This window comes from Poecilia latipinna, unplaced genomic scaffold (assembly GCF_001443285.1).
Source record: "Poecilia latipinna isolate Pla-1442-1.1 unplaced genomic scaffold, P_latipinna-1.0 Scaffold463, whole genome shotgun sequence".
Lineage (NCBI taxonomy): Eukaryota > Metazoa > Chordata > Actinopteri > Cyprinodontiformes > Poeciliidae > Poecilia > Poecilia latipinna.
In genome coordinates, this window is record NW_015113079.1 from 291,069 (window position 1) to 316,164 (window position 25,096).

Sequence of the window (25,096 nt, forward strand, 5' to 3'; positions counted from 1 at the left end):
TTAACAAAAAAGTCCCCCCTGGGCACAAAAAAAACTTTAATCTAAAAAAACAAAAAAAAGAAAAAAAAAAAAAAAAAAAAAAAAAAAAAAAACTGAAAATCAAACAATGAAAATTTGACATTGATTTTAAAATCTGGTTCAACCTATAATTTAATATTTTGTTGCGCAACCTTTTAAGGCAAACAAACAAATTCTAACTGTCAGAGAGATTTCTTCACCTGTCTACAGGTGTTCTGGTCACTCCTCATGCACAAACTGCTCCAGGTGTCTCCAGTTGAAGGGTGCCTTCTCCAGAAGTTTCAGCTCCTTCCACAGATGTTCAACAGGATTTAGATCAGGACTGATGGCAGGCCTGTTTAGAACAGTCCAATGTTTTTCTCTTAGCCATTCTTTGGTGTTTTTCTTTGTGTTCTGGGTCGAGACCCATGACCTGCAACTGATACCAAGCTTTCTGACTCTAGGCAGCACATTTTTCTGCAGAATGCCTTGATAGTCTTGAGATTTCATCGCCTGCTGCACACATTCAAGGCACCCTGTGTCTGATGCAGCAAAGCCTCCCAGAGCATAACTGAGCCTCCTCCATGCTTCACAGTGGGGACAGTGTTCTTTTCTTGCATGTGAACATAGAGCTGATGTGCCTTGTCAAAAAGCTTCAGTTGTGTCGCAACTGTCCAAAGGACCATCTCCCAAAATGCTTTGTATCTTGTCACTATGCATTGTGGTAAATTCCAATCGCAATTTTTATGCCTTATTTTCCCTTTTGATTGTCTTCCACTTTGGATTAGTCTCTCGTTTTCGTTTTAAACTCGTGAGACAATTAGTTACTGTCATACAACAAGATTATCTTAAATGCAGCAACGAATGTACAACAAAATGACTCAAATAATAATAAATGCTTTGTAATGGCCTACTTAAAGTCTAGACCACATCCTAACTAAAATCCTGTAGTATAACCTGAAAACAGAAGAGCAGAAAAACATGTCTGTAAACCTCAACAATCTGAGCAACTTTTCTAAAAGGACTGGTTTAGGTCAGTCCTGTTAAATTTTCAGAAAATTTTGCATTGGTTGTTGTAAAGAAAAGGTCAGGTCACCAAACAATTTTTCTTTATCTATTTATGAGGTTTTTGTTTTAACATCCCTCACCACAGATCCCAGTCAGAGAAGAGTGATGAAATAAAATAACTTTTATTTCATACAATGGAGTGAAAACAATTGTCGCTGTCCCCTTATGTCCAGTTATTGATGCCTTTGTATTATCATTTAAGATAGTTTGTCCACTTTTCTGAGAAAAGCACTGAGAAAAAATCCTTATACTCTCTGTGTGTGTGCATGTGTGTGTAGGTGTCTCATAAGTTGTTCCTCACCAGACTGGGGCTGCAGTAAATAACCCTGAGTGTCAGAAATGCTGTCACACACACTGCCTGTGTATTACCCTGACCTCTTATACATATTTTACATCTTACTAAAGCTATCCAGAACTTCGTTTTTGAAGGACCTTTTTTCTTCCCTAACAATATATTAATGAAAATCTGATGAAGTCAGATTTTCATTAATAGAGGAGACTGAGACTTAATGTTGCTAATCTGTTTGGTTTAAACAGTTTTTGACACATTCCCACAGCACTGTGATTTAGTTTTTGTTGAATAACTAAAAAGATTTTGTGATGTCAATTGTTGATCTGAGCTGAATTGACCTCAGTTAAAAATATAGCAAGTTCAAAATTACCATTGTAATGTTATTAAAAGGAAATTACATGATTGTCAACTTTAACAGGTAAATAACTTGGCTACAAGTGACATTGAAATCAAATCTTTCTGTTGTTCCCTCAGTTTCCCTCAACAAAGTGCAGCTTTCTGGGTCATAGCAGAGACTACAGCACATTGTATTGATGATCACTTTTAGTCCGCATCAATCCACAGAGACCTCATTCTGCTGGGTCACATTATAATTATGACTTTCTTCCTTTAGCACCAGAGCCTGTTGAACTCTCTCACATTAACCCTTTGAAGGATTTCAGATTTGTAGCTTGATTAACAGAAAATAGCACCATAAGGTACAAATTAAAATTTGAATCTATTAAGTCTACAGGTGGAGGCTCTACGCAGTCTGCCAGATAGGTAGAGTGAGCAGATTTTTTTTTTGTTTTGTTTATTCACTGAAGAAAATGAGTGTATTCTTATATTACTAAAACACCATATAAATGCCCTTTGTATGAAAAAAAGATCAGCGCCTGAGGTCCATTTTTGAAAACTGCTGCAATGAATCATTAAGACATAAAGCTTTAAATTATTCAACGGTTTGTTCAAGGACTCATTCTGCCGTCCTGTTGTCCAAGGCTCATCCATCTGGCTTCAGCAATTTAAACTAGACCATATGCCTTTCACATTTACACTTGCATTAAAACTGTGATTTTTTTCTTTCAGGCTGAAGCTTCCACTGGCAACTGGATAGAAAAAGAACAAGAAAAGAACAGGAATGCCTTCCGAAACATTTCACTGGTATGGGACTCTTTTCTTTACTTGCATAACGCCAGGTCTAATTTTGATTGTGAACATATGTGGCACCTTCCATCATATTCCAAACACACCATCAGACTAGAGCATCAACATACCAGTAAACTATATGCCTTACATATTTATTATTCTGATTAATTTAAATCTATTAAGTCTGCAGGTGGGGGCTCTATGCAGCCTCCCAGACAGTTAGTTCATGGAGCAAGTTGAGGATGTAAGTGAGATCAAACAGTACCCTCAGCAAGGACAGACCAAATGGACTGCAGGGAGGAATTATCAGTCCTCCCTATAACCTTCACTGGCATTTGTACCAGATGATTAAGTTTACATTCCAGTTCAACAGAGAGATTACCTACCACAAACCTGATTGTTCTCTTCCAATATAGCCTGATAGAATAAAAACATACATTTCTGGTCAACCCCAGAGATCTAATTTTCTTTTGTGATTTATAAAGTATTTTTGAATCCTCAGTATTGGTTAAAAATACAGTTTATGCTGTAGGTGGGAGCACAACATATGAAATTTCGCATCTGAACAGATCATCTCAGTGAACACCCAGATATCTATTAGAACTGACCTGACTGATTTTCTCTTCATGAATTAAAAGTGGGGAGTTGTCACCTCTTGAATTGAGGGTCAATCTGCATCTCTTCAGTTTTCCTAGAATTGGTGGTCATCTCACCACTGAACAAAAAACTGAACTTCATAAAATATGATGAGGGTTTTGTGTTTTTATACAGCAATATGAGAATAATAGTTCTAGAAAATTAAAAATTTTGATTTGTGTAGGTAATGAAGAGGACATGTGAACCAAGTTCTTTCCTAAATGATTCTTTCCACTTCTCAGGTTTAAGAGTATGGGTGCTGCCCTTAGCAACCTTCTACTGTTTCAAGGTTTCAAGAACAAATCATTAAAACAATACTCTTAAAGAGAGGCTATTATTCTTTTTTTTTGTTTTTGTTTTATATCATGTTATTATGTTATAATGTTATTCCCTCATCAAAATTTAATTCAGTTGAATTCCAAAATACTTTATTGATCCCAAAGAAAAATTTAATGTTGCTGTGGCTGAAATTAATTCAAGATTCTTCAAAGAGTTATTGTAGAAAGTGATGACTGGGCAGGGAGGAGCTCCTGTTGCAGTCTATGTCATAGCAAATTTGAAAAAGCCTCTGTACTTGTTTTCCTTGGAGAGTCTATTTCTCAGGGTTGTCTATAATTTTCTTGACTTTGTGTATAATCCTTTTTTGCATCATTATCTCAATAAATAAAACATATCCGAAGTGTTGCTTTGACTCATGCATGTATGTTTGAGAAGTCCTTGAATCTCCCATTCAGCTTGCCTAAACTCAACTACTCTTACAATGTGCTGCTTATTTACCCAAAGTCTCTCTATGGAGCTGGAATCTTCAGCCAAACTCCTTTCCCTTTCAGTTACTTCAGACTAGCAGCAGCAGTAATTGACAAAGACCTGGTGTCCACCTGGTCATGTTCTTCATAAACCTCTAGGCTAGTGATTGAATTTCATATTGACTACAAAGTTTTGCTTTTCACACCTATTCTCAGGCGTACTTTTAATTTGCACAAAAACACACCTTCCTGTTCTCTCATGTCTTCAGCTTCAGTTCCTCTTAATGCCCTTGTGCACCATTTGGTTAAGCTAGAGTTTATGAACACTCTGACCAATTCAATTCTTAGTTTCTCATCCACTTTTTTGGGATTTTGTTTGGTTTTACTAGGTGACATTTACTGTCTTGAAAAGCACTCAATGTCTCTCAACGAGAGACATGTTAATGACTGTAATCTCCTTGTTGTAGGATATACATATGGATATGTATTTAGTGATTTCATTAATTTTGTCATTTTAACTGAAACATCTGAGAGCCTTCCCTGTAGAATTACAAGCACTTCTATCATTAAAGAACAGAAAGGGGATTTTCAAATTTCCCTCTTCATGTCACTCTTCATTTTCACTGACAGGATGAGGCGAGGTCTTCTCCTCCACTTTTCAGGGCTGCACCTGTCCAGGCCCAGAATATTCAAACCAGAGACAAAGAGCTCAGTCAGCAGCCCTCAGCCCGGCTCCTCCAGCCCAGTTCCAGTGTACCTCTTCCTGGTCCCACTCGGCTGCTTCAAGAATGCTTCCACAAGTCACTAAAATCCTTGCCTACCTCCCAGCAGCCCTTCTCAACATCTCCCCAGCATACCTGTGCTGCTACAAAATATCATACATCTCTCAATACACTCCAACATACCTGCCAGAGCACCCCTCACCTCTCTGGCTCAGAGCAATACACACATTCACACTTCACTCAGCATGCTGGCCACTTCAACCGGCTCACTTCAGGACACCAAACATGTCCGGGCTTCCTGCACCATCGGGACTCCTCCATATTTGTTCAACCAGAGGCAGCAGTCAAACTTTCTTCTCGGTCAAGCTCATATGAAAAGTCATCTGTTTTTTCAAAGTCTGCCTCCTCCTCTAAAGAAGCATCTCCAATGCCATCACCTCATCCTTCACCGCGTCCTTCGCCGTGTCCTTCCCCATGCCCCTCTCACATGATACCTGCCTCTCTATCATGTAGTCCAGACCGGCCATGCTCACCTGCCCTCACCCACAAAATCATCGTTCCAGACATGAACCGGCTGTCTGCAGACTCCAGACAACAGCAAAGAGGTATGTCACCAGTGTTAGAGTGAGTACATTTGCTCAACTCAATTCAGTCTATTTATATAATAGCAGGTACCAATAAATGTTGTTTTAAACAAGTAAATAACCAAATCAAGCAATGCATAAATATAGATTTAAATTTGATCAAAATTTAAATCTATATTCCATAGTTATAACATAATGCTGTCAAATTTTGCATTATTTAGCAGTCAGTCTTTAATGGTAAATAGTCATCTATCTAGCGAATCTTAGCTAATTGTATTAAGTGGTTAATTTTGCAGCTGTCCCTCATAAAGAGTACGCATGTTGTTGTGCTTCCAGCAGTGAAGGACTGAAGGACTAAATACTAGCTGGTATGATAAACGGATTTGACAATGTTGCATTGACTCTAGTCCCAGCAGCAGGAGGAGTTTTAAGAAGGAAACTGTGATGTCTTGGAAGGGCCTGCAACTGCTGTAATTTTGGAATTAAAAAAAAAGAAAAATAAACAAAAAATACATATATATATATATATATATATATATATATATATATATATATATATATATATATATATATATATGCTGTTTCACAGATTCAGTACCTATACTGAATGAATAAAACTGATCCTGCTTTGTTCAGTTTCTACAGAAGAAACCTTGAAACTATGCAGATTCCCCAAGATTTCTTTGGCTGCCACTCCACCAGTGGGCAAGGATAACAGCTGATGCTCATTCCAGAGCTGAGAGACACAGCTTTACTGAGTCATGCCAGCTGAATGCTGCTGAAACCAGAAGACTCCCCAACTTTCCAAAGTTGAGCTATGTTAGACATGCACAGCTACTGCTAAATGCTCCATTTGTTCATAGGCCCTGAACTGAGAAGGAGATTCTCGGCACAGCTGTGATTACTGCCAGCCTCTAACCGGAAACAAGCCCCTAATCAAGTGCTCCAGCTGTTCTAGTAGTGCAGGTGAAACCGCAACCCTCTGATGCCGTTTACCATTGTTGAAACCCCCAGGCTTGCCTGATCACAACCCCTCTGTAAGCTGGTACCAAACCAGAGCTAAGAATATGCCTGTGCAGATCCCCAACCACTGCTGCAATCCGTTCTACTGTGGAGCTAAACCACCCACCTTCTCACAGCACCTAAGCACTCCTGACATAGAGGTCACCAGTTTAATCCTTCAAGTGTAACTATCCACCCTCTGAAAGCATAGCCCTGCCCCTGGCAGATTTTGCTAAAGTGGGCAGAGACAACAGACATGGCCTACTGTGTGATGAGCAGAGGGGGTGAATGGGACTGTGATCAGGACAGAGCAAGCACTGTTGTCAACTTCTCCACATTGTGGCTATATTTAGCGATTTTCCGGACTCCTTTAGTGACAATTTTCAAAACAGCTAGTGATAAAGCCACTCTTTTTCTGTGTTGTTGGAGAAAACACTCTACAGACTGCAGAGTGTTTTCTCCTCTTTGTCCTAAGCAAGCAGTGAGAGTGGCCACTAGCTGCCATTAGCTTCTCCTGCTCCCTCGGCTTTCCAGCCAGTCTCACACAGTCATCTGTTTAACACCATACCTTCACCAATATTCACTCCACTCCGTGTCCACATTGTTTTGTAAAGCTGAGTAATGCCATCAATCAGTGTTCGCCAGTCACCATGGCAACACTTGCTACTCCAACTCCTGACTCACCATCAGGCAGGTGGAGGGTAAAAAGAGATGGAAAGAGAGGGAATGTTGTGCTTTTATGCCCACAGTGATGAAGTTGTACCAAGCTGTGCTGCTGCAACCAATGGGAAAATTAATCTGCCTAAGAACCATTTGGCCATAGACTTTTTGACTGTGAGACAGTTTTAGGTAAAATAATACCAAACTGAAAGAATTGCACAAAAAGGTTGAATCTGCACAGAAACATAATGACAGAACTCCAAATGACATATTCAGACAGTTTATCAGCAAAAACAAGTTGATTTGAGGGTGACATTCACTCTAAGTTCCTCTCGCCATCTGAACTCTGTTCACAGTATGGTACCTAGGCAGTAATAATAGCTTAGGATTGTCATGATTGATGATGGTTGATGAGTGGAGGACCCAAAAGCAGAACAAAGGATAAGTGGAGTTGATGATGAAGTATTTAGTGAAAAAAAAATATGAAAAATAAACTTACAAAATATTTCACAGAAAGCCAGGACTAAATGCAAAACATAATCCAAGGTAGCAGAAACTGAAAACCATAAGGACACACACAGATTACAGAGAATAAACAGAGAAGAAACAACAGAGACCATAAAGGAAAGACTGAAAGAGAGGAACTTAAGTACTGGGAGGGTGACTGCTGAGACAAAGGAACCAGACTGATTTGTAAACTGACTCCAGGTGTGAGGAGAGAGAGCAGAAAGGCAGACAGAGGACACTGGGAGCGAGAGAGACACAGTGGGCAATGAAGAGTACAGAGGGGAACAGAAATAAATCTGATACTAAAGAATAGCTAGACTGAAGAAAATAACAGAACTAGAGTAACGAAGAATAACTATAAACAGTAAATAAACATAACAGATCTAATAAAAAGAAAAAGCTACCACAGAACAATGATGAAACTAGAATACCAACAAAAGAACTAGACCAAAGTGAAACAAATCACAGCTGATCTAAATTAAAGACGAAGAAACACAGAAGCAAACAAAACCCAAAACCAAAGATAAACAACTCCAGATCCTGACAAGGATGATCAGTTTAAATGTCTGTATTATGTTTCATAAGAGTGTGAATCCATTAAGTGTATTTTTGATTACATAACTTTTTATTCCATTTTACTTAAATGTTCCTTCAAGCTAAGGTACAGGTAACTTTAGATGCTAAAGTCATTTTAAGGGCTCCCACATTCTAAAACATAGCTTTTATACCAGCATAGTCCACCACAGTGGATCCATGATGTTCATAAACATTTCATTTTATTTACAATGTTTCAGACTTAAATTAGATTGTATAAACAGCAAAACACTTGATTTTTGTGGACCACTTAAGACGTTATTTTGAGTGGCAACACGCTCCCAATCTGCCATTTTACTACTCCGACTATTTAAATGATCAATGTGGGATGAACAGACTAAGAATAAATTTTCATAAAGGGTTAATGATTTATATTTCAGTCAAAATTTTAATAAAACACTTCCTTGCAAAATGTTTCTGGTATTGCTGTATAACAAAAAGCCTATTTTGGTGTAAATTAACCTGAATTAGACAAACTAATTAATACATGGCAATTTCTTCATTTAATCAATCTGGATTCTCAATATTATCAATTCATACTGAATTACATAATTGCATCATTTTAATGGTACTATTTTGACAGGTTATACTTCTAGTAGTTTTAGTTTAATCATTTTATCTTTTTCTCAGTAATTTTAGTTGTGTGTGTAACTAGCTCATTGAGTTGGCTGAATAACATGTTTTAACTCTGAAGTTTAATTCATTTTGCTAATAAACTCTTGTATATTTGAGAGAAGTTGTCTGTGTTTATTCCATGTTCAGATAACGCCGGTTCTGGACTTTTGCCTTCCTTTATTATCCTAAAAACTAAGCATAAAAGCTAGGAGTAAAAACAGAATGAGAACATTAAGTTCTCATTGTGGAGATAACATGATTAGAAAAAGTGGTCAGTTCCCTGCAGTCTGAATCTATACGGTCATAACTTCAAACTTATCACAAGAAAAGCAAAGCCACTCTAACAAATTATTAGCTCATCAGAAAGGAAAATATATTTCAATAACATCCTAATTATAACTTCAGAAAAAAATTTTCTGATATCAGGTAAAATTGAATGAGAAAAGCTTGTTTACGTCTCTATTCTAATTCACCCTAAAGCTTTCAGGTTATATTATCCATTGTGATCATTCAGGTTCTTCAACATCTAACTCATACATTCAGTTCTATAGACCTTGCTTTGTGCAGTGGTAATCAGTCATGTTGTAGCTGATTGGGGATATCTCTAAACTGCTTCACAGAGTCAAGAACATGAAGTTGGCCAAAATCTTGTCATACCATGTTCAACCATGTTCAAAGAGTTTCTTTCCATAACTGTAAAACTACAACCATCAGTTGCAAACTCTACACCGGACAGAATGCAGTCCGGCAAGTATCAGCCTCCTGGCAACTATCAAGTCTAAACTAGTTCATTAGATTTACCAGGGAGATAATTATGATACATCTAGAGAACAGATCTCCCTGCTCTAGAGTCCAGTGACAGCATAAGTTACACTTTTGCATTCAGCACTTAATTTAATGTGACATAAGAGGATGGATTTAGCTGCTTGGCCATGGAAACCTATTCCATGAAAACCTCTGCACCTTTTTCTTGAGCTAATCTAAAGGCCACATGAAGCTTTTTTATGTGCATCTAGTGAATCTGCAAGTTGGAGACGTCTGCTTAATATGTTCCTCACTACATATTACACTTACAGAGCTCACTCCGCTCTGTAAGCGGTGGCACATGATAATGTGACAGAGTTGATAGAAAAAGCTACAGCTTGAACATGCTCACTGAAAAGACCAAACCTTATTTGAACATCTGTAGACATTGACATTTTTTGATAATACAAGTTCATAAAAGGTGTATTATCCTGATCCTCCCTCTTCCAGGTGCCCTGTCTCAGTTGTCAGACAGTGGTCAGACTCTGAGTGAAGACAGCGGTGTAGATATAGGAGAGACCAGCGGTCTTACTAAGGATGGCAGCCCAAGACCAACCAAAAATAAGCAGAGCCATCTGGAACTGCAAGGGGCCCACATGCCTCCTACAGGAGCCACAAGACAAGTAAGGCTGTCATCAATCAAGTGTATTTATATAGCACATATCAGCAAAAAGGCAGTTAATAGTGCTTCACATCATTAAAACACAAAAAATACAAAGTTATAGAGCACAGTCAACAATTGTGAAGTGGCTTCATTACACATCGAAATGTTGATTGTTTCCTTTATAATGTTTCAAAAGCAACTCTAAACAGGTGGGTTTTTAGTCTTGATTTAAAATAACTCAGTGTTTCAGTTGCTTTACAATTTTCCGGAAGTTTGTTCCCGATTTGTGGAGCGAGAAGCTGAATGCTACTTCTCCATGTTTGGTTCTGGTTCTGGAAATGCAGAGCAGAACTGAGGTAGAAGAGTAGATTTACTTAAATGTTTCTGCTGTGTTGATTGTGAAAGAATGTTTTGGGATAGTAGCTGTTTGGCTAAGTGAGTCAATGGATAAAGTACTTTCAAAGATAACAAATGACACAGGCGCAAGGACAATGTCTGGCACCCAATCTTAGACCTCAGAAATGATTGGACAGTGCTCTGGGGAATCGGGGTCAGGTGGTGTTGTTTTTGGTACACTAAGATAAGAAGTAATTTTATCCGCGAAACATGCTTTTTGGGAGCTCAGGAGAGAAGTACCCAGCAAAACGTGACGATCCAATTTCTCAGTAAAGTTCAGAATCATCACTTCAGGTTACAAAATTTCTGATGAGCTGTCCTGGCCTTGATAAGATGATGCCTTTGATAAAGAGTCTTGGTTCCCAGTAGGCGCTGAAGGATTGTTGGGAGGTGTGGAGCTGTACTGGCCTTGATGATGTTCCTAATCCTCAAAGCGTTTCTGTTTTCATGGACCCAGGCTCAACATTAAAATCCAATTTTACTTTTCTCCCCTGGACCACCATTTTTATTTACTCAGCATCAAACACATTAATACACTTTAAGTCTTCATGAACAAAGTCACAAAGATAAAATGTTATGCTGAATTATATAATAGCAATATGTCATAATGATCACATATCTCTGCCTGTGGACAGTTCAAACAAATCTGAAATATTCAAAGTAGGATGAACTGCCTCCACTCATTTGAACACACTATTGGGACCAGATTTTAAATTTCATCAATAAACATCAGTAGGCAAATGATGTACTGTAAGAGCGGAAATACTATCTAAGGAGTTGTTTGGCGGAAAAAAGACACTGGCGCCTCGGCAAGACTTTGGCTTCGCACTAGGTCAACCTGACCGAATTCTTTCCTTCCATTTGCGTGCAAAGCGCAAATGGACCAGAATTTACTGGAAAAGGATGTCTGTTTGTGCAAGATAAAATCAACAACTTGAGATAAATTGTCCTATTCAGCAATTCTGAAATGGAGCAGATGTTGAGTTCGTGAGGTCCAAAATATTTTAAAGGTCGCCCAATACACACTCAGTATAAAGCGTGCCAGAATCTTTCTGCAAAACAACAGTAGCACGCCATTGGTTGAAACTTTCCAACACACACTGATGAAGATGAGAAGGTATAAAATAGGTTGATGTTAAGACTTCGAGGAGATTTTTTGTGACAAGACGATGATGATGAAGATTTTGTAATGAACTGAAGAAACTGTAATGAGGAATCCGTGGAAGTGTAATAAATCTCCAGCTCCCATATGGCCTAGCAGCAAGAACTACGTCTCTGTGCGTTATTTCTTTTACTTAGATATTTAAGAGTATAGCCACCTTTCTAATCCTCAATAGTACCACAGAGCATCTCCTGCTTACCTGTCTTCACCTTGTTTCCCAGCAGACAAGCTCACCTATTTCAGCACTCAACACTGCCCTAGTCAGAGTGGTGAAAAATTCCAATACATTGGGAATTGCTATAGAGGGAGGAGCGAATACAAGGCAACCTTTGCCACGCATTGTGACCATTCAGGTAAGATGGCAAAAATAATTGGTACTGATTAAGAGTTCAAGCCATGATTTTATCTAGCATGTTTTGGTTTAATAAGAGACAAACAAAGTTGGGACAATTTAACAGTACAAAATAATCTCCGTCATCTCTCTGCTTCAGTAAGCTTTTCTATTATTAGCTGATATTTACACCATTCAGTGCAGTTTATTAATGCAAATCCATTTTGGACCAGGTGTATGATGGAGGATTAAGGTGAGGAGTGATAACATCCTATGTCTGAACACCTAGCGCTCCAATACGCTCCAGTCTTCAGTCTGGTTAGACTTTTTTTCTGTGACTGTGTGGACAACCTGTCTACTTTTTTTGTATCAGTCTCTCTGATTGTCAGGTTACCAAGGTATTTTATTAAGTAGGACCAGGAAATCTAATCAGATGCCTGAATCATCTTTGCTGACTAGAAGCTACTAGCTACATAGCAAATAATTCTTTGCACAGTGATTCACATTTTTTACATGTTCTTACAGCAAATTTAAATGCTGTGACCTATGCACTGGAAAAGCTTCACTTTTCAATGTGATATTCAAAATGTCCAGGAAGCTCTGACACATGATACTTGACTTCACTGTCTTCTGTGGCCTCATGGACATGATGGAATTGACTTCAGAATACAGACAGACACTAACTCATAAACCCAGCAAAATGAAAATGTAATCAACTGAATTGAGTAATCACTGGAAATGAGTTGAATCACATTCCAGGACTTTAGGCAGTTTTTTTTTTGTTTGTTTTTAAGATTTTTTTTTGGCACTGGCTGATAGTAGTCCAACAGGAAGGGGCAGAGAGAAGGGGGGGAAAGACATGCAGCAAGGGAAGTCATGGGAGTCACACTCGGGACAGTCGGATCGAGGTCTGTAGCCTACAGGGCGCCCCCACTGACCTCTGCACCACCCAACCACCCACTTTTGTCTTTTTTAAGTACTTTGTGACTACGTCACCTATTTCAAGAAAATATTGGCACTGTAACAGTCATCTACATGTCAGTGTGTCTTACTAATTTGTCCTTTCTTTCCTTTCCTCCACATTGACAGAAAGGAGGCTCAGCTCATAACTGTGGCCAGCTGAAGGTTGGTCAGGTCATCCTAGAAGTCAACGGAATTTCCCTGAGAGGACAGGAACACGAAGAGGCCGCCCGAATCATTGCTGAAGCTTTCAAGACCAAAGAGAAGGACCATATTGATTTCCTGGTGGCTGAGCTAGGGTTCTAGAAAAAAGACAGTCACTCAGTACACTTTAATCGAAAAAGAAATTGTTATGCACCATTGAGAACTCTCAATTAACGCTCTCTATTAAACATCCTCAATTCATTTCAGGGTTATAGATACCACAAAGATGTGTTGGATTTCTGCTAACTGCTCTCTATAGAAATGTGTACAAGCTAATTAAAGAAAAGGATATTAGATTAATATTTCATAAATCATAACTTAGTTGAATGTTATTAGTTTAGTTTTACAACGGGAAATATTCTAAATGTGTATGTGTTCTGTTTATTATAAGTCAGTGAGAGGGAAAAATAATATTAAGGCAGAAAAAAAAATCTCATCGCACAAACCATTTTAAAAATCAAGGGAAAAGAAATAATAATAATGAATGCAATAATGGAGAAGAAAGAAATAGGCAGAAGTGTTGCTACTTCTTAATTTGGCAATAGAAAACATTCACAGAATGTGATTTGTAAAATTTTACTATCACTAACATTTAACTAACTTCAAATCAAAATTCAGTAGAGAACATGTGAACTTTGAAGATGCAGTATTCTCCAACTCAAAGAACACCCAAATGTTTACACAAAACATTGATGGATAGAAATGGAAAGTTAGCTTCTGACTGTCACTGGACAACTGATTAGTTCAGATAATTGAAAAACTGTTTTTTTTTTAGGCTCTGGCTCACAGTTATGGAAAAAAGAAAGTTTTCATGAGAGTCCATCCCTTTATTCTACGGCTTGTAGAAGCACCATTAGCAGCAGTAGTTGTTAATAATTATCTTCTACATGATCATATCCATTTCTAATGGTAATTTCTGCCTTCGGCGACATCTGGAATCTTTTCTTAATCTAATTTGGTTAACTCAGTAACATCAAGGTGAGCAGATCCTAAGGCTGCAAAACATGCCCTAATTAACTACCTCTAACCTTGAAAGCTAGAATGATACATTGAATTTAGCTTTGAATCAGCATTATGGCCACTCTCCACTCTCATTAGTCTACAAGTCATAGATTCACAAGTCTTATGGTTCATCATTAAAATCTTAAATCCAATTGCCAAATTAATTTTAGACAGAGGAGGTTTTCTTTTGGCAAACCTTTTAAACAAGTCATATTCAGCCCATCCTTTGCCTATATTGCTGCTGTTAACGGTAACATTTAGCATGCTAACTGAGGTCCGTAGAGCAGCGGAGATTAGGGGGGAAACTTTAAGACAATTCCAATAGCCCTGACTGACAAGGGGCTCTCCCACAAAATAGTTGTTTATTTTTTTTATTGTTATTATTTTCCTATTGAAATAGGAAACAATTTGGGGGCCTTGTCAGTAACAAAATGTATATATATTTTTTGTTTTGTTTTTAGCAGTAAAAAAATCTATTCATATAATTAACTTGTCCCTGTACCTTTTAACACACTTAACAGATGAGTTAGTGCTCATTGTTGTTAAGTGTTGTTAGAGACATCAAAATAAAACCTCGCTTCTGTCCCAGTGAAAAAGGGGAGCAACACTGTGTTCAGTGACAAGCATCATTCCAGGGAGTCCATGGGGATTTCTTCTGTCTCTCTGCTTTTTTTACAGTTACACAACAAAAACAACATATTTATTACTGACAGAAATTCAAACAATCTTTATAAAATGATAATAAAAAAACATAACAAAACAAAACAAAATTGGAGAAGACATTTTTTTAATTAAAGTTATATAGAGCAGCTTGAACAAAATGCAACAACATAGCCTTTTTTGAGAAGTCCAGATTGCTTTGAGTATATTTTACGTCTCCTGTGACTGTTGGTGGTGAGTAGAGACCTTTCAGTAAGCTAAAACTAACTTCAAAAAGCTAAGCAACCTATTTGCACACAGTATGCGGACTGTTGCATGTGAAAATTAGCTGGAAGTAAATATTGAAGTAGTATTAGTTTTGGACCAAAGAAAGCAAGGCAGTTGCAAGCCGTCAAAATTGTGACGATTTGGATGGGTCAGATAGACTCCAGAAAATGTAACAGCAGCTGCGCAGAAGGGGCCCAATTTAATTTTTGGACACCGGGCCCAAGATTCCTGGCGGAGCCCTTGATCATATCCATAGATTCAATACTCTTTCAATAGAAAATGTTAACCTCAACTTTAAAACGGTCTTGTCTATACATGCAACCATATGCCCAAACCAGATTAGCAGAGAAGAATAAAAATTTGCACAGATAAAAATTACAATAGGGTTCCCTGTGGGAAATTACTCAATCCTAAGAAAAAGCAGTGAAGCCACTTTGTATTTATTTACGTTTTTAAAACAATTACCGTACCCACATAAGCCCAATCATGCAAAAACAGGGATGCAGTCAAGAGCTTACAGACCTTAATGAGCTGCTGCACCTGCAGATTGACAGGAAACTGATAAGACAGAAGTCAGCTGAAAGAATGGAAAGGATTCTAAAACTCTAAGAACGTAACTTGAGTTTTGAGTGTCTAAAATTTATATTAAATTTAGACTTTTTTATTATTATCTTTTACAATGCTTGATCTGATTTAAAAATGTAAAGTCATTAATTATGACAATATACATTTTACTTATCTAGAAGTGTTTGCTGGTAAGCAAAACTGTTTTGTGTCATTTGTAGATATTCCATATTTTTGCAATAGTATCATTCTTTGAATTAGCAGCTATATTGCAGATTCAATTATAAAAGTATGTAGGTAAAGTTGTACGAGCCAAAAATATATAGAATTTAAAATAGTACACTAGAAACAATCCACAACAGAAATGTTTTTAAAAGTTAAATCTATTAAAAGATTCAGACTTTTAATGCAGGTGGCTTATTTGCATCACACGCCACCTGTGGCAATAATCTAATGAAGTTCCAGCCAGAATACATGTTATTAGAATATATACTGCTACATTATATTTTAGGATGAGTCTGCTTTTTTGTGATTATCTTCTTGAAATGCAGTGATGTATTCCAGCTACAGTCACATTGAGATGATTACTATAAAACATATATTTTAAAATGTTTTTGAGTCAAGGAAGATTCTGATTCATATCTGAAGTGTTGGTTTGATGATGTGCCATTTCAATGAAACATATAAACTACACAGTAATAGATACTACATATAGAGACTGCACATAGATTTATAGAGGTGTATTTACAAAAATAATAAAACTGTTGGACTATTATTTAACATTTCTGTGCCAGTTAATTCATGTCTCTTCAACATTCCACTGCAGGTGTTTGATGCAAATGAAAAATGAAAAATCCTCTTTAATTGCATCATAATACTTCAGTTAAGGTGCATTAAGTTTATAAGCACACAATAAAGTTTCTAATAAGATCTCAGTTCTATATTGTATAATTGACAGCGTTTTGACAAACCCAAGCCAGATTGTGGTACTTCATTGCTAACAGCAGAGATCGTCACTTCAAGTTATCCACTCTAAATACACCAGGAAATAGTCTGCTTTCAATAGGGATTTCACCTCCCTTTTCCATTCAATAAAAGGCCTGCTTATGCTTATTATGCCTTCATATATATATAAGGGTTCAACCAAAGAGAGAAAGCTGGCCAATGCAGGCCGTTCATGGACTGTGTTAGAATAATACTTCTGTCATGTCCATGTCCTAATGGAACATGGATGACTGCAGTTTCAGGAAAAGTTGAAAAGGTTGATAAAGTTATTGAATATCTAAAGTGCCAACATCAGGTAGCATTTTGTTATGTCAGTGTTTGTATCAGTATGCCAATTATGAGGTCTACACAGTCTGCCTGTTGCACCGAAGCTCCCAGACATTCATGCAAATAGCATCCTAGTGACCATTTGTTAGCTGAACTTAACTTAAAACAGAGCTCTCGTTCTTCCTCTTCATCCTCTTCATCACTGACTTTAAGGACAACTCAGGTCTGTATTACATGCTGAGATTATTAGATGACTCTCCGACTGTGGATGTATCAGGAAGTACAGAAGGAATGTTGCTTTAACTGACTTTAAGCTTTGTTTGTGGTTTTTAGTTTGCTTAGTGGTATTTGCATCTGTTCAGATTTTTTCTCTATCACTATTTCTACCTTATTCATCTGTTTCACATGCTTTTATGTGTTGTAGCTGCAGATTATATTTTATATTATTTCCCCTTTTTGAAGAGTAACACATAATTCATCATTCATTCAAAATCACCCTGTGCACCCATCTTATGGTGGCTACTGCCAGCAAGATAATGCACCATGTCACACAGCTCAAATCATCTGAAGCTGGTAAAATAACCGTGACGATGAGCTCACTGGACTTGCAACTGCCACCACAGTCACCAGATCCCAACCCAACAGGACAATTATGACATGATGCACAGCCAAAAACTCTGCAGTGACTGAATGATGCTATCCTACTAAAATCTCTAGGAATGTTTCTAACCCTTTGTTGAACGCATGCTGTGGAGAACTTCAGCAATTCTGAAGGAAACATTGGGTTACCTTCAGAAACCCAATGTTTCTGAATGTCCATCCTGCAAGGTGTCTGTGATTCCATTTTCTTATCTGTCTGTTCTGGTCTTTTTTAATCACTAATCATTTACTGTTCAATTTTGTTTCTGAAGACCGCTGTTGTAGTTTGACAGAAAGGCCAACAAATAGACCATTACAGTGTTATTTGGATCAGAGAAATCACTATAAAAAATGTATTGCAGTCAAATCAAGTCATATTAGTTGTAGCATACATTACATACTTTGCAGATGAATTTTAACTTACGGTAACTTATAATAACGTTCACAACATGAATTAGCTTTACTTTTGGCATATAATTAAACAAATACAGAGTTTAAATCACACAACGTTTTAAAGAAATACTTGTTTACATTATAAGCATGCCTTTTGTCTTAGCTAATGGAGCTGCTAGCAAGATACATTTTATAACCCGATACAATTTGTCTTCTGTCTTTTGATTGCTGTTAAGCTGACAGTTATTGCCCCTTCAAAATAAAAGCATCATAACTCAAATAGTCATAGGCTAAAGTAAATAAAGACTATGCAGCAGGACTTATACCCTCTAAGTTATCAGTAAGTCATTTTCACATTGTAGTCAACATTTTATCCACATGCTGCCCCATCCATCCATCCATCCATCCATCCATCCATCCATACATACATACATACATACATACATACATACATACATACATACATACATACATACATACATACATACATACATACATACATTTTCTTACACCCTTGTCCCTAGTGGGGTCGGAAGGGTTGCTGGTGCCTATCTCAAGCTAACGTTCCGGGCGAGAGGTGCGGTACACCCTGGACAGGTCGGCAGTCTGTTGCACACATGCTGCCCAGATACTGCAAAATCATACAATCATGTATCGATAAGACGTAGACATAGATTTTATTGTCATTCAATTGTACATTTAAAAATTTACACTTTGAAAGAAATTTTGTTGCAAGGCTCCAATAATAATATAAATAAGTAATAATAAATCTAGAAGGGTAGAAGGGTCTTTGTGATTGGCGGAGCCCTGGATTCAAGTTATCCACTCTAAAACCAGTGGATAACTGGCCAGGCAGCGACTGGGAGCGGTGTCAAGGAAGGAAGGAAGCTCAGTCCCGATGACGCTCTCAGCGTCCTCACCACTCTCTCTACACGCTGCCAGTCTGAGGTTGTTGCATGCTCCAAATTAGACAGAGATGCTGCTGGTCAGTTTGCTCTCTATTATTCCTCTATGGTGAGGATGAGAGGGAGGACGTTTGCTTTTCTCATTCGACGTAAAAAGTGCAGACATTGCTGAACTTTTTTCACCAGACCAGAGGTTTGGAGGGACCAGGTCAAAGTGTCAGTGATCTGTATCCCCAGAAATGTAAAGTTCTCTATCTGCTCCACTGCAGCATCATTGATGAGGAGGATTGTGTGACTTGGCTGATTTTTCCTGAAATCAACAATTTATTTTGTTTAGAAATTAGATGTGGAACAAAAAAAAAGAGTAACATGAATTAATCTGCTGATTCAGATTCACATGTTATAATATTTACTTCCATTGTTCATTTACTAGGCTAAAGTTTCAAATGACCGGTATGATTATGATGTTTTTTTAGTTAAGACTGTTAAATCGATCTGCTTTAGCATGTGTTTTTTTTTTTTGTTTGTTTGTTTGTTTTTTTCTTATTGAGTATTTTCTGCTTTAATTCCTCAAAATCCGCCATTAAAAGATGTTCATTTGGTGTGGGGAATATAGCGTACGCAATATGTTTAACGTGGCACCTGTGAATCTGTGATCAATCTCATGGTCTACTGAAGAAATCTGTTAATTCACTTGAATTACTTAAGCCTAGCATGACATAGTCGCTCCTTCTGATAAAACTGGGATGAACTGATGGCGTTAGTCAAGCCTGGCTTTATCTCTTATCCTGGATTTTGTAATCCTACTTTTGTGAAACAGCCCTCTGGAAAAACTAAACAGTGTTCAAACTGTTTTCTCTGAACACAGCTCATTAGTAAGCACAGAGACAAATTAAAGACCCAGTTAAAGACATGGGAATAAAATGTACCAATTCAAAAAGCATTATGGAAATCCTTTGGTGTGAACTTGACACAATGGTCTGCTTATATAAGCCAGCGCTTAGTTGTGCAATGAGCTGCCCAGCAGTGGTGGATGAGTCTGGAAACTACTGGTTTCCATAGCATTGAATGACTCATAACATCTTCTACTCCCTCTCTTCTTCTGGCCTTGAGCACACTCATAGCGAATAAGCTGCACCACACAGACTGCAGAAGAGGATCTCTGTTGAGATTCAGTTTTTAAGATGCTATTTAAGCATCATTCTGATCTGAGATCACACAGAAAGGTAGAATAATCAGTGACATCTTCTATCCTGTGGCTTCAGTACTGGGACATTCAAAAGCTCCTTCGCATTTTTATCATGCTGATTAAATCATCCATGCAGCTGTAGAAGGAAACAAGCCTATAAATAGTGCTTTTATTAAGACATAGTTCACATGCCTCAAAGCTCTTGGAATGAAAGAGCTTCATTTGTCAGATGGTTTCAGTGGCTCTCATCACTTTGGCAAGGGCTCTCTCCTCTGGTTTTATAGGCAACTACATCTTCATGTCTGTACAGTAGTGATCCAAACCAAGTTCATCTTCTGAACCCAGAAGGATTTCTAAGGATAATACTTTTAAATCCTAATACAATGTAGTGACAGCCACAGGACCATCTCAATAACAGAATGTTAATGTATTACAGTATATTATATTTATGAAAGAAACACAAGAAGACATAGTTAAGAAAGTCATAAGGTGTTCTTTTTAAAATTTGCAGGAAACAGCAGCCAAAAATGCTCTGTGCAGATTAGAATAAAAAGCTTTATGACCTACATGCAAAATGTTATGTGAGCTGATGTTAAACTAATCAAACTTAACTGTTGGGACCCAAACCATGAAGGACTGAACTAAATACAGAACAAAGAGATAGATTATGACATGTCTGTGTTCATGTCCTGGGATTGTTCCCAGGTCACCCTACACCCTCTACCTGCACAATCTTTTTCTTTCAACAGTTTGAGTTGCTCAACAATCTATTTCTAAATCAGCAAACTGAGTTGTTGGTCATCTCTGCTCTCCTTTTAGTTCCCCTTTTCCCTAACATTTACCTACTATCTAACTTTGATTAACTTAATCAAAGTTAATCAACTTAACTTTCATTTAAGTTACACCTTTTACATCATTTCAAGTTCATTATCAAAATCACATCTATAACCTCATTAGCTTCTGATTTAGCATTCATTTATAATATTATGATAACCATAACTTATTAGTTATCATAATGCAAGTAATTATGCGTTCTTCTGAAAAGAAAACAGGAATCATCCATGATTCTAATTATTTGAAACCAAAGTTACAGTTGTTCATTCTTACAAGTAAAACAATATTAATATAAGGTTTTGGCTTTGAACTTATTCAATTACTCAATGTGTTTAGACTTCATTCTATAAAACATTCATGCACTGGAATAAGGAATAGTCTCAACTATTTTTTTTTATAAATCTGTACTTTATTTTTAAAGGCACACACCTGTTTACTGTCCCATAGTTAACAATGCAGGTCAGAGGTCAAACACCAAGCATGAAATCAGAGGAGTTAATGATTGGACGTTCACAAAAACCAAACTAGATTTTAATTGAAACAAATTTATTAGCTCCTTCACAACTGCAGATGTTAAAACAATAACAGCAGCATTGTTTAGTGTTTGTCAGGAAATCAGTCTTCTCTTATAGATTTGAAATAAAATGTTACAGTGCAATGAAACCCAACAGCAGCATTAGGAGCAAACTCTTGGAGCTAAAAGGTAACTAAACACTACAAACACAACTGATTATGAAGAAAATACAAACTAAATGGTGGCAGTTGAATTAAACCATTATGAGAGTGGCTTTCTGTTGTCCCATGTGGTTCAACACGTCATCGCACATGAAATATCATGATTCTGCATATTTATATCATTGCTTGCTCCTAAGAAACACACAACTGTTTTGTTACAAATTAATCTCTGAATAAATATGTTATTCATGACATGCCATCTTATTATCTAAACTAAATCACAAGTTTATTCAATCATCATAAATTCCCTATATGCCACAAACAAACTGCAGCAAAATTCAGCACAGCAAATCCACCAAACCTATCATTTAAACAACAGCGTCACGTTACAGTGGCTCAAAAGTATACAACATGAAGTGCTACGTTTAGGCTGGGGGTTAACACTGGCTGCACAAAGGTTTGACTTATGGGGGCTGATGAAGGAACACGTTAACTGGGCTGCTCTCCCTTCTCCAAATCTTTCAGGGTTTTAAGAAGGCAAGACGGGGTGAGGATTTCTGTTGATCCTGAGAAAACACAGGAAAATACAGGGTTACTTTTCAGCATCTTTATCTGGAGACTCTGATAAACAGAAATCCAATGGTCTTCAAATGCATTTTGTAACACTAAGATATTGACTGAAACTGGACAGGAAAACAGTGTGATATCAGAATGTCTGTGTGATTAAGAGACCTGAGCAAAATCAAACAGGCTTTAACCTTTTCCTGTTAGCAGCTCCATGCTGATCAGTTTCAAACATGCATATTGTCACCTTCCCAAAATAACGGCAAAAGTCATTTATTGCCAAAAGTCATTTTTTTGTTTTATGATTTAGACCATGATTTTAAGAAGGTGACATTTTAAGAATGAGCGTCTGATGTCATAATGTGTCTGACCTAGAAAGAACTGGATTTCAAGAATTTTCAAAGTGTTTCAAAAACATCTTTCAGAATCCAGCACCAAAGTCTGAGATGCTCTTTAAGATTCTGATTATTCTGCAGAGCTGACTCATTCCCACTCATCCCTTAACATGCTTGCTGGTTTATAGTTTAACTATACCTCTTTATGTTAATTATAACCAACAATAAAACTCTAAATACCTCTTGTCATTCCCTGACTATAAACCTATTAGGACCATGACACCATGAATAATCTGCCATATTCATCTTTTTTAAAAGGTTCTATTGGCTCTAGTGGCCTTTATTTGATAGTGAATTAACAGGAAAGTGGGTAATGAGAGAGAGAGAAGACATGCAGCAAAGGTCATCAGGCCGGAACTCGAATATGTGACGTCTGAGTCGAGGACTAAAGCCTCCATATATGGGTTGTGCTTTAAACCTGCACCACTACATCACACCACCATGTTCATCTTTTAAGTGTGACATAAATCTTACAGGAATAAAATTAGGCTCAATGAAATTCTAAATAAAGTCACTGACATTAATACGTTAAGTTAATGGCAGCAGAATGCATGATTAGAAACAGAATGAGGACATAATCTGTTGAGTTTGATCAAGAGTGAGGTTGTGATGGTTCAACAGCTGAGTTATGACCTCATGCTATAGGATGTACCAATTGTGTTGTGATAAGAATCAAATTTGGCTCAAGGACTGGAAACCAGTTAATGTCAGAGTGTTGCAGGTACCGGTGTTAAGTGATGTCAATGGGGATTGGAAGTACCCAGATGCATCCAAAGGAAGAGCTAATTTTGTTCCAGTTGTTCAGAAAACAACACATGCTGGTTCTGCTTTAAAAGTAACAATCTGGGGAAAACTCATCAGCAAGGGAGCAAAACCAAATCAGAGAAATGGATCCCTTACTGACGGAAACCTCCAACCCTTCGGGAGTGGAGGGAAATTCATAGTTTGATGACTATGAATGATAAATATTTGGAGGCAAGAGCATAGTCTATTTACTTTATATGATGTATTACATGACTTAAATGTATTACACTGTTACAGCAGGTCAGAGAGCATGACAGAGTTTATAATTCCATACCAAAACTCATTCAGCATGACATCAAATGTACAACAGAACATTTGATGCTGTTTATCCTGGTAATAACTTCAGGACAAATTATGCTATTTATCAGACTATCCATAAACAGAAAAAATAAATAAAATTTCCATTACAGCAAGAAATAACCTCAAAAAGAAAGTAGGTTGAGTTAAATGGATAGGCAATGATCAGAACCAACAAAAAATATATAAAGCAAAGAAACTGTTCCAGATGCCACTGGAGACACAGAACAAGCACACAGGGGAATGAAACCAGGAAAACACTGAACAACACAGGAAGGTGAAATAAGCTTACAAAGGGATTTTCTGTTCATCTTACAGTGTCTGTGCTGTAGAAATCAGTAACACAGCGTTGGCAACATGTCTGAGAGCACAATCCCTGCAAAACAACAGATGTGGAACTGTAGTTCTTAGGAAATCTTTGGAGTGTGAAGCTATAATTCTTGTAATAAAATTTAATCTGAAAGGTTGTAGCTTTTTCATAGCACAAACAACAGCATAGCTGGTCACAGAACAAGTATTTGCTTTTCATCAAAAAATTGTTTCAAGCTAATCAGTTGGCCATGTTGCTGAGGTGACCTGATACGAGTATAAACTGATCTGGTATTTTCTTAAATATGTTCCATTTTTACAGAATGAACATTTGGTTTTTGACTTACTGTAAATTATATGGGAAAAGTGTAGATTTGACCATGCTTGGTGTCAAATGAGTTCGGTAACCTGGCTGAAACATATTGGGTAGCTCAAAAAGTTACCAGATGGCACACCTCACAAGCATGTTCATATTTTTTCAGAAAGGTCTTTCAGAAATGTAAAATATAAAAAAAAAATTTTTTAAATGTTCATTATTAACTTTACTTCATTCTGATGTTCATAAATTTTGAAAAGCATGACATTTCTGTGTTTGCGGTGATGCCTTATCCTTAGGGTGATTGGTTCCACATGTGTGAATATTCAACTCTGATATTCCACAGATTCTTGTTATAAGAGGCTGTCTTTATACGTATGTGATCACTTTTATAAGTTCTTTATAAAAGTGATCACTGCAGCTGAATAAACCAGTAATTACTGAGCCATCAATGTGACGGGGTCAGTGTTGGAAAGACCTTGGGAAAACATAGCCAACATCAATAGCAGCACACACTGAAGTGAAGGAAACAGTGCTGAGGGTTGTCAGACAGCCAGCAGCTAACACAAGGGAACATAACATTTAAATATTTACTTGAGAATGTGTTTTTATTGTGCCGGTGATTCCTCTACGCCCTCTGGTAGGGCGTTGGGATCCAGGAAGTCTGGGTGTTGCAGATCCTTAAGGTATCTAGGGGGTGTGAGGATGTGGGTGGAACCTACAGGAGGAGAAAATCCTGAACGCTCAATTAAAATGGAATCCTGCAGCAAAGCTTGTTAGGCATAGGCAGAGATAAAACTGTTCATGACAAGAATAATGGTGCAAGCATATTAATTAACTTGGGATTTACTAAGCTGTGGATGTGGGTCAGTGTCTCAGAAGATCTGATGACATTTTAAAACATAAATAATTAAATAGTAGGGATTCACCATTATGAACATTTGGGCCAATGTCAATATCCAATATTAATATTGCTGGTATGGCCGACAACTGACACAG

The 25,096-nt window shown here is 37.4% G+C and overlaps 2 protein-coding genes and 1 long non-coding RNA gene across 4 annotated transcripts in view; 2 read left to right on the plus strand and 1 right to left on the minus strand.

Moving 5' to 3' along the window:
* The window catches only part of whrnb (whirlin b), a 61,246-nt gene extending 48,032 nt beyond the window's left edge, over positions 1–13,214 (plus strand). Inside the window, exons 8-12 of one of the 2 annotated variants that reach the window (XM_015039176.1) lie at positions 2,426–2,500; positions 4,498–5,194; positions 9,806–9,978; positions 11,739–11,870; positions 12,938–13,214. In XM_015039176.1, coding sequence (XP_014894662.1) covers positions 2,426–2,500; positions 4,498–5,194; positions 9,806–9,978; positions 11,739–11,870; positions 12,938–13,114 — 1,254 coding nt within the window. In that variant the 3' untranslated portion in view covers positions 13,115–13,214. The remainder of the gene's footprint in view (positions 1–2,425; positions 2,501–4,497; positions 5,195–9,805; positions 9,979–11,738; positions 11,871–12,937) is intronic. The other variant, XM_015039177.1, reaches the window with a different exon arrangement.
* A 5,376-nt stretch (positions 13,215–18,590) lies between these two features.
* Positions 18,591–21,754, plus strand: LOC106951553 (uncharacterized). Its single transcript, XR_001425830.1, has 2 exons — positions 18,591–18,930; positions 18,962–21,754. It is a non-coding gene; the product is annotated as an uncharacterized LOC106951553 (long non-coding RNA).
* Positions 21,755–24,691: 2,937 nt separating this feature from the next.
* LOC106951551 (syntaxin-binding protein 1-like) overlaps positions 24,692–25,096 on the minus strand; it is a 30,329-nt gene continuing 29,924 nt past the window's right edge. The window contains exon 12 of the mRNA XM_015039180.1: positions 24,692–24,815. Coding sequence (XP_014894666.1) covers positions 24,706–24,815 — 110 coding nt within the window. The 3' untranslated portion in view covers positions 24,692–24,705. The remainder of the gene's footprint in view (positions 24,816–25,096) is intronic.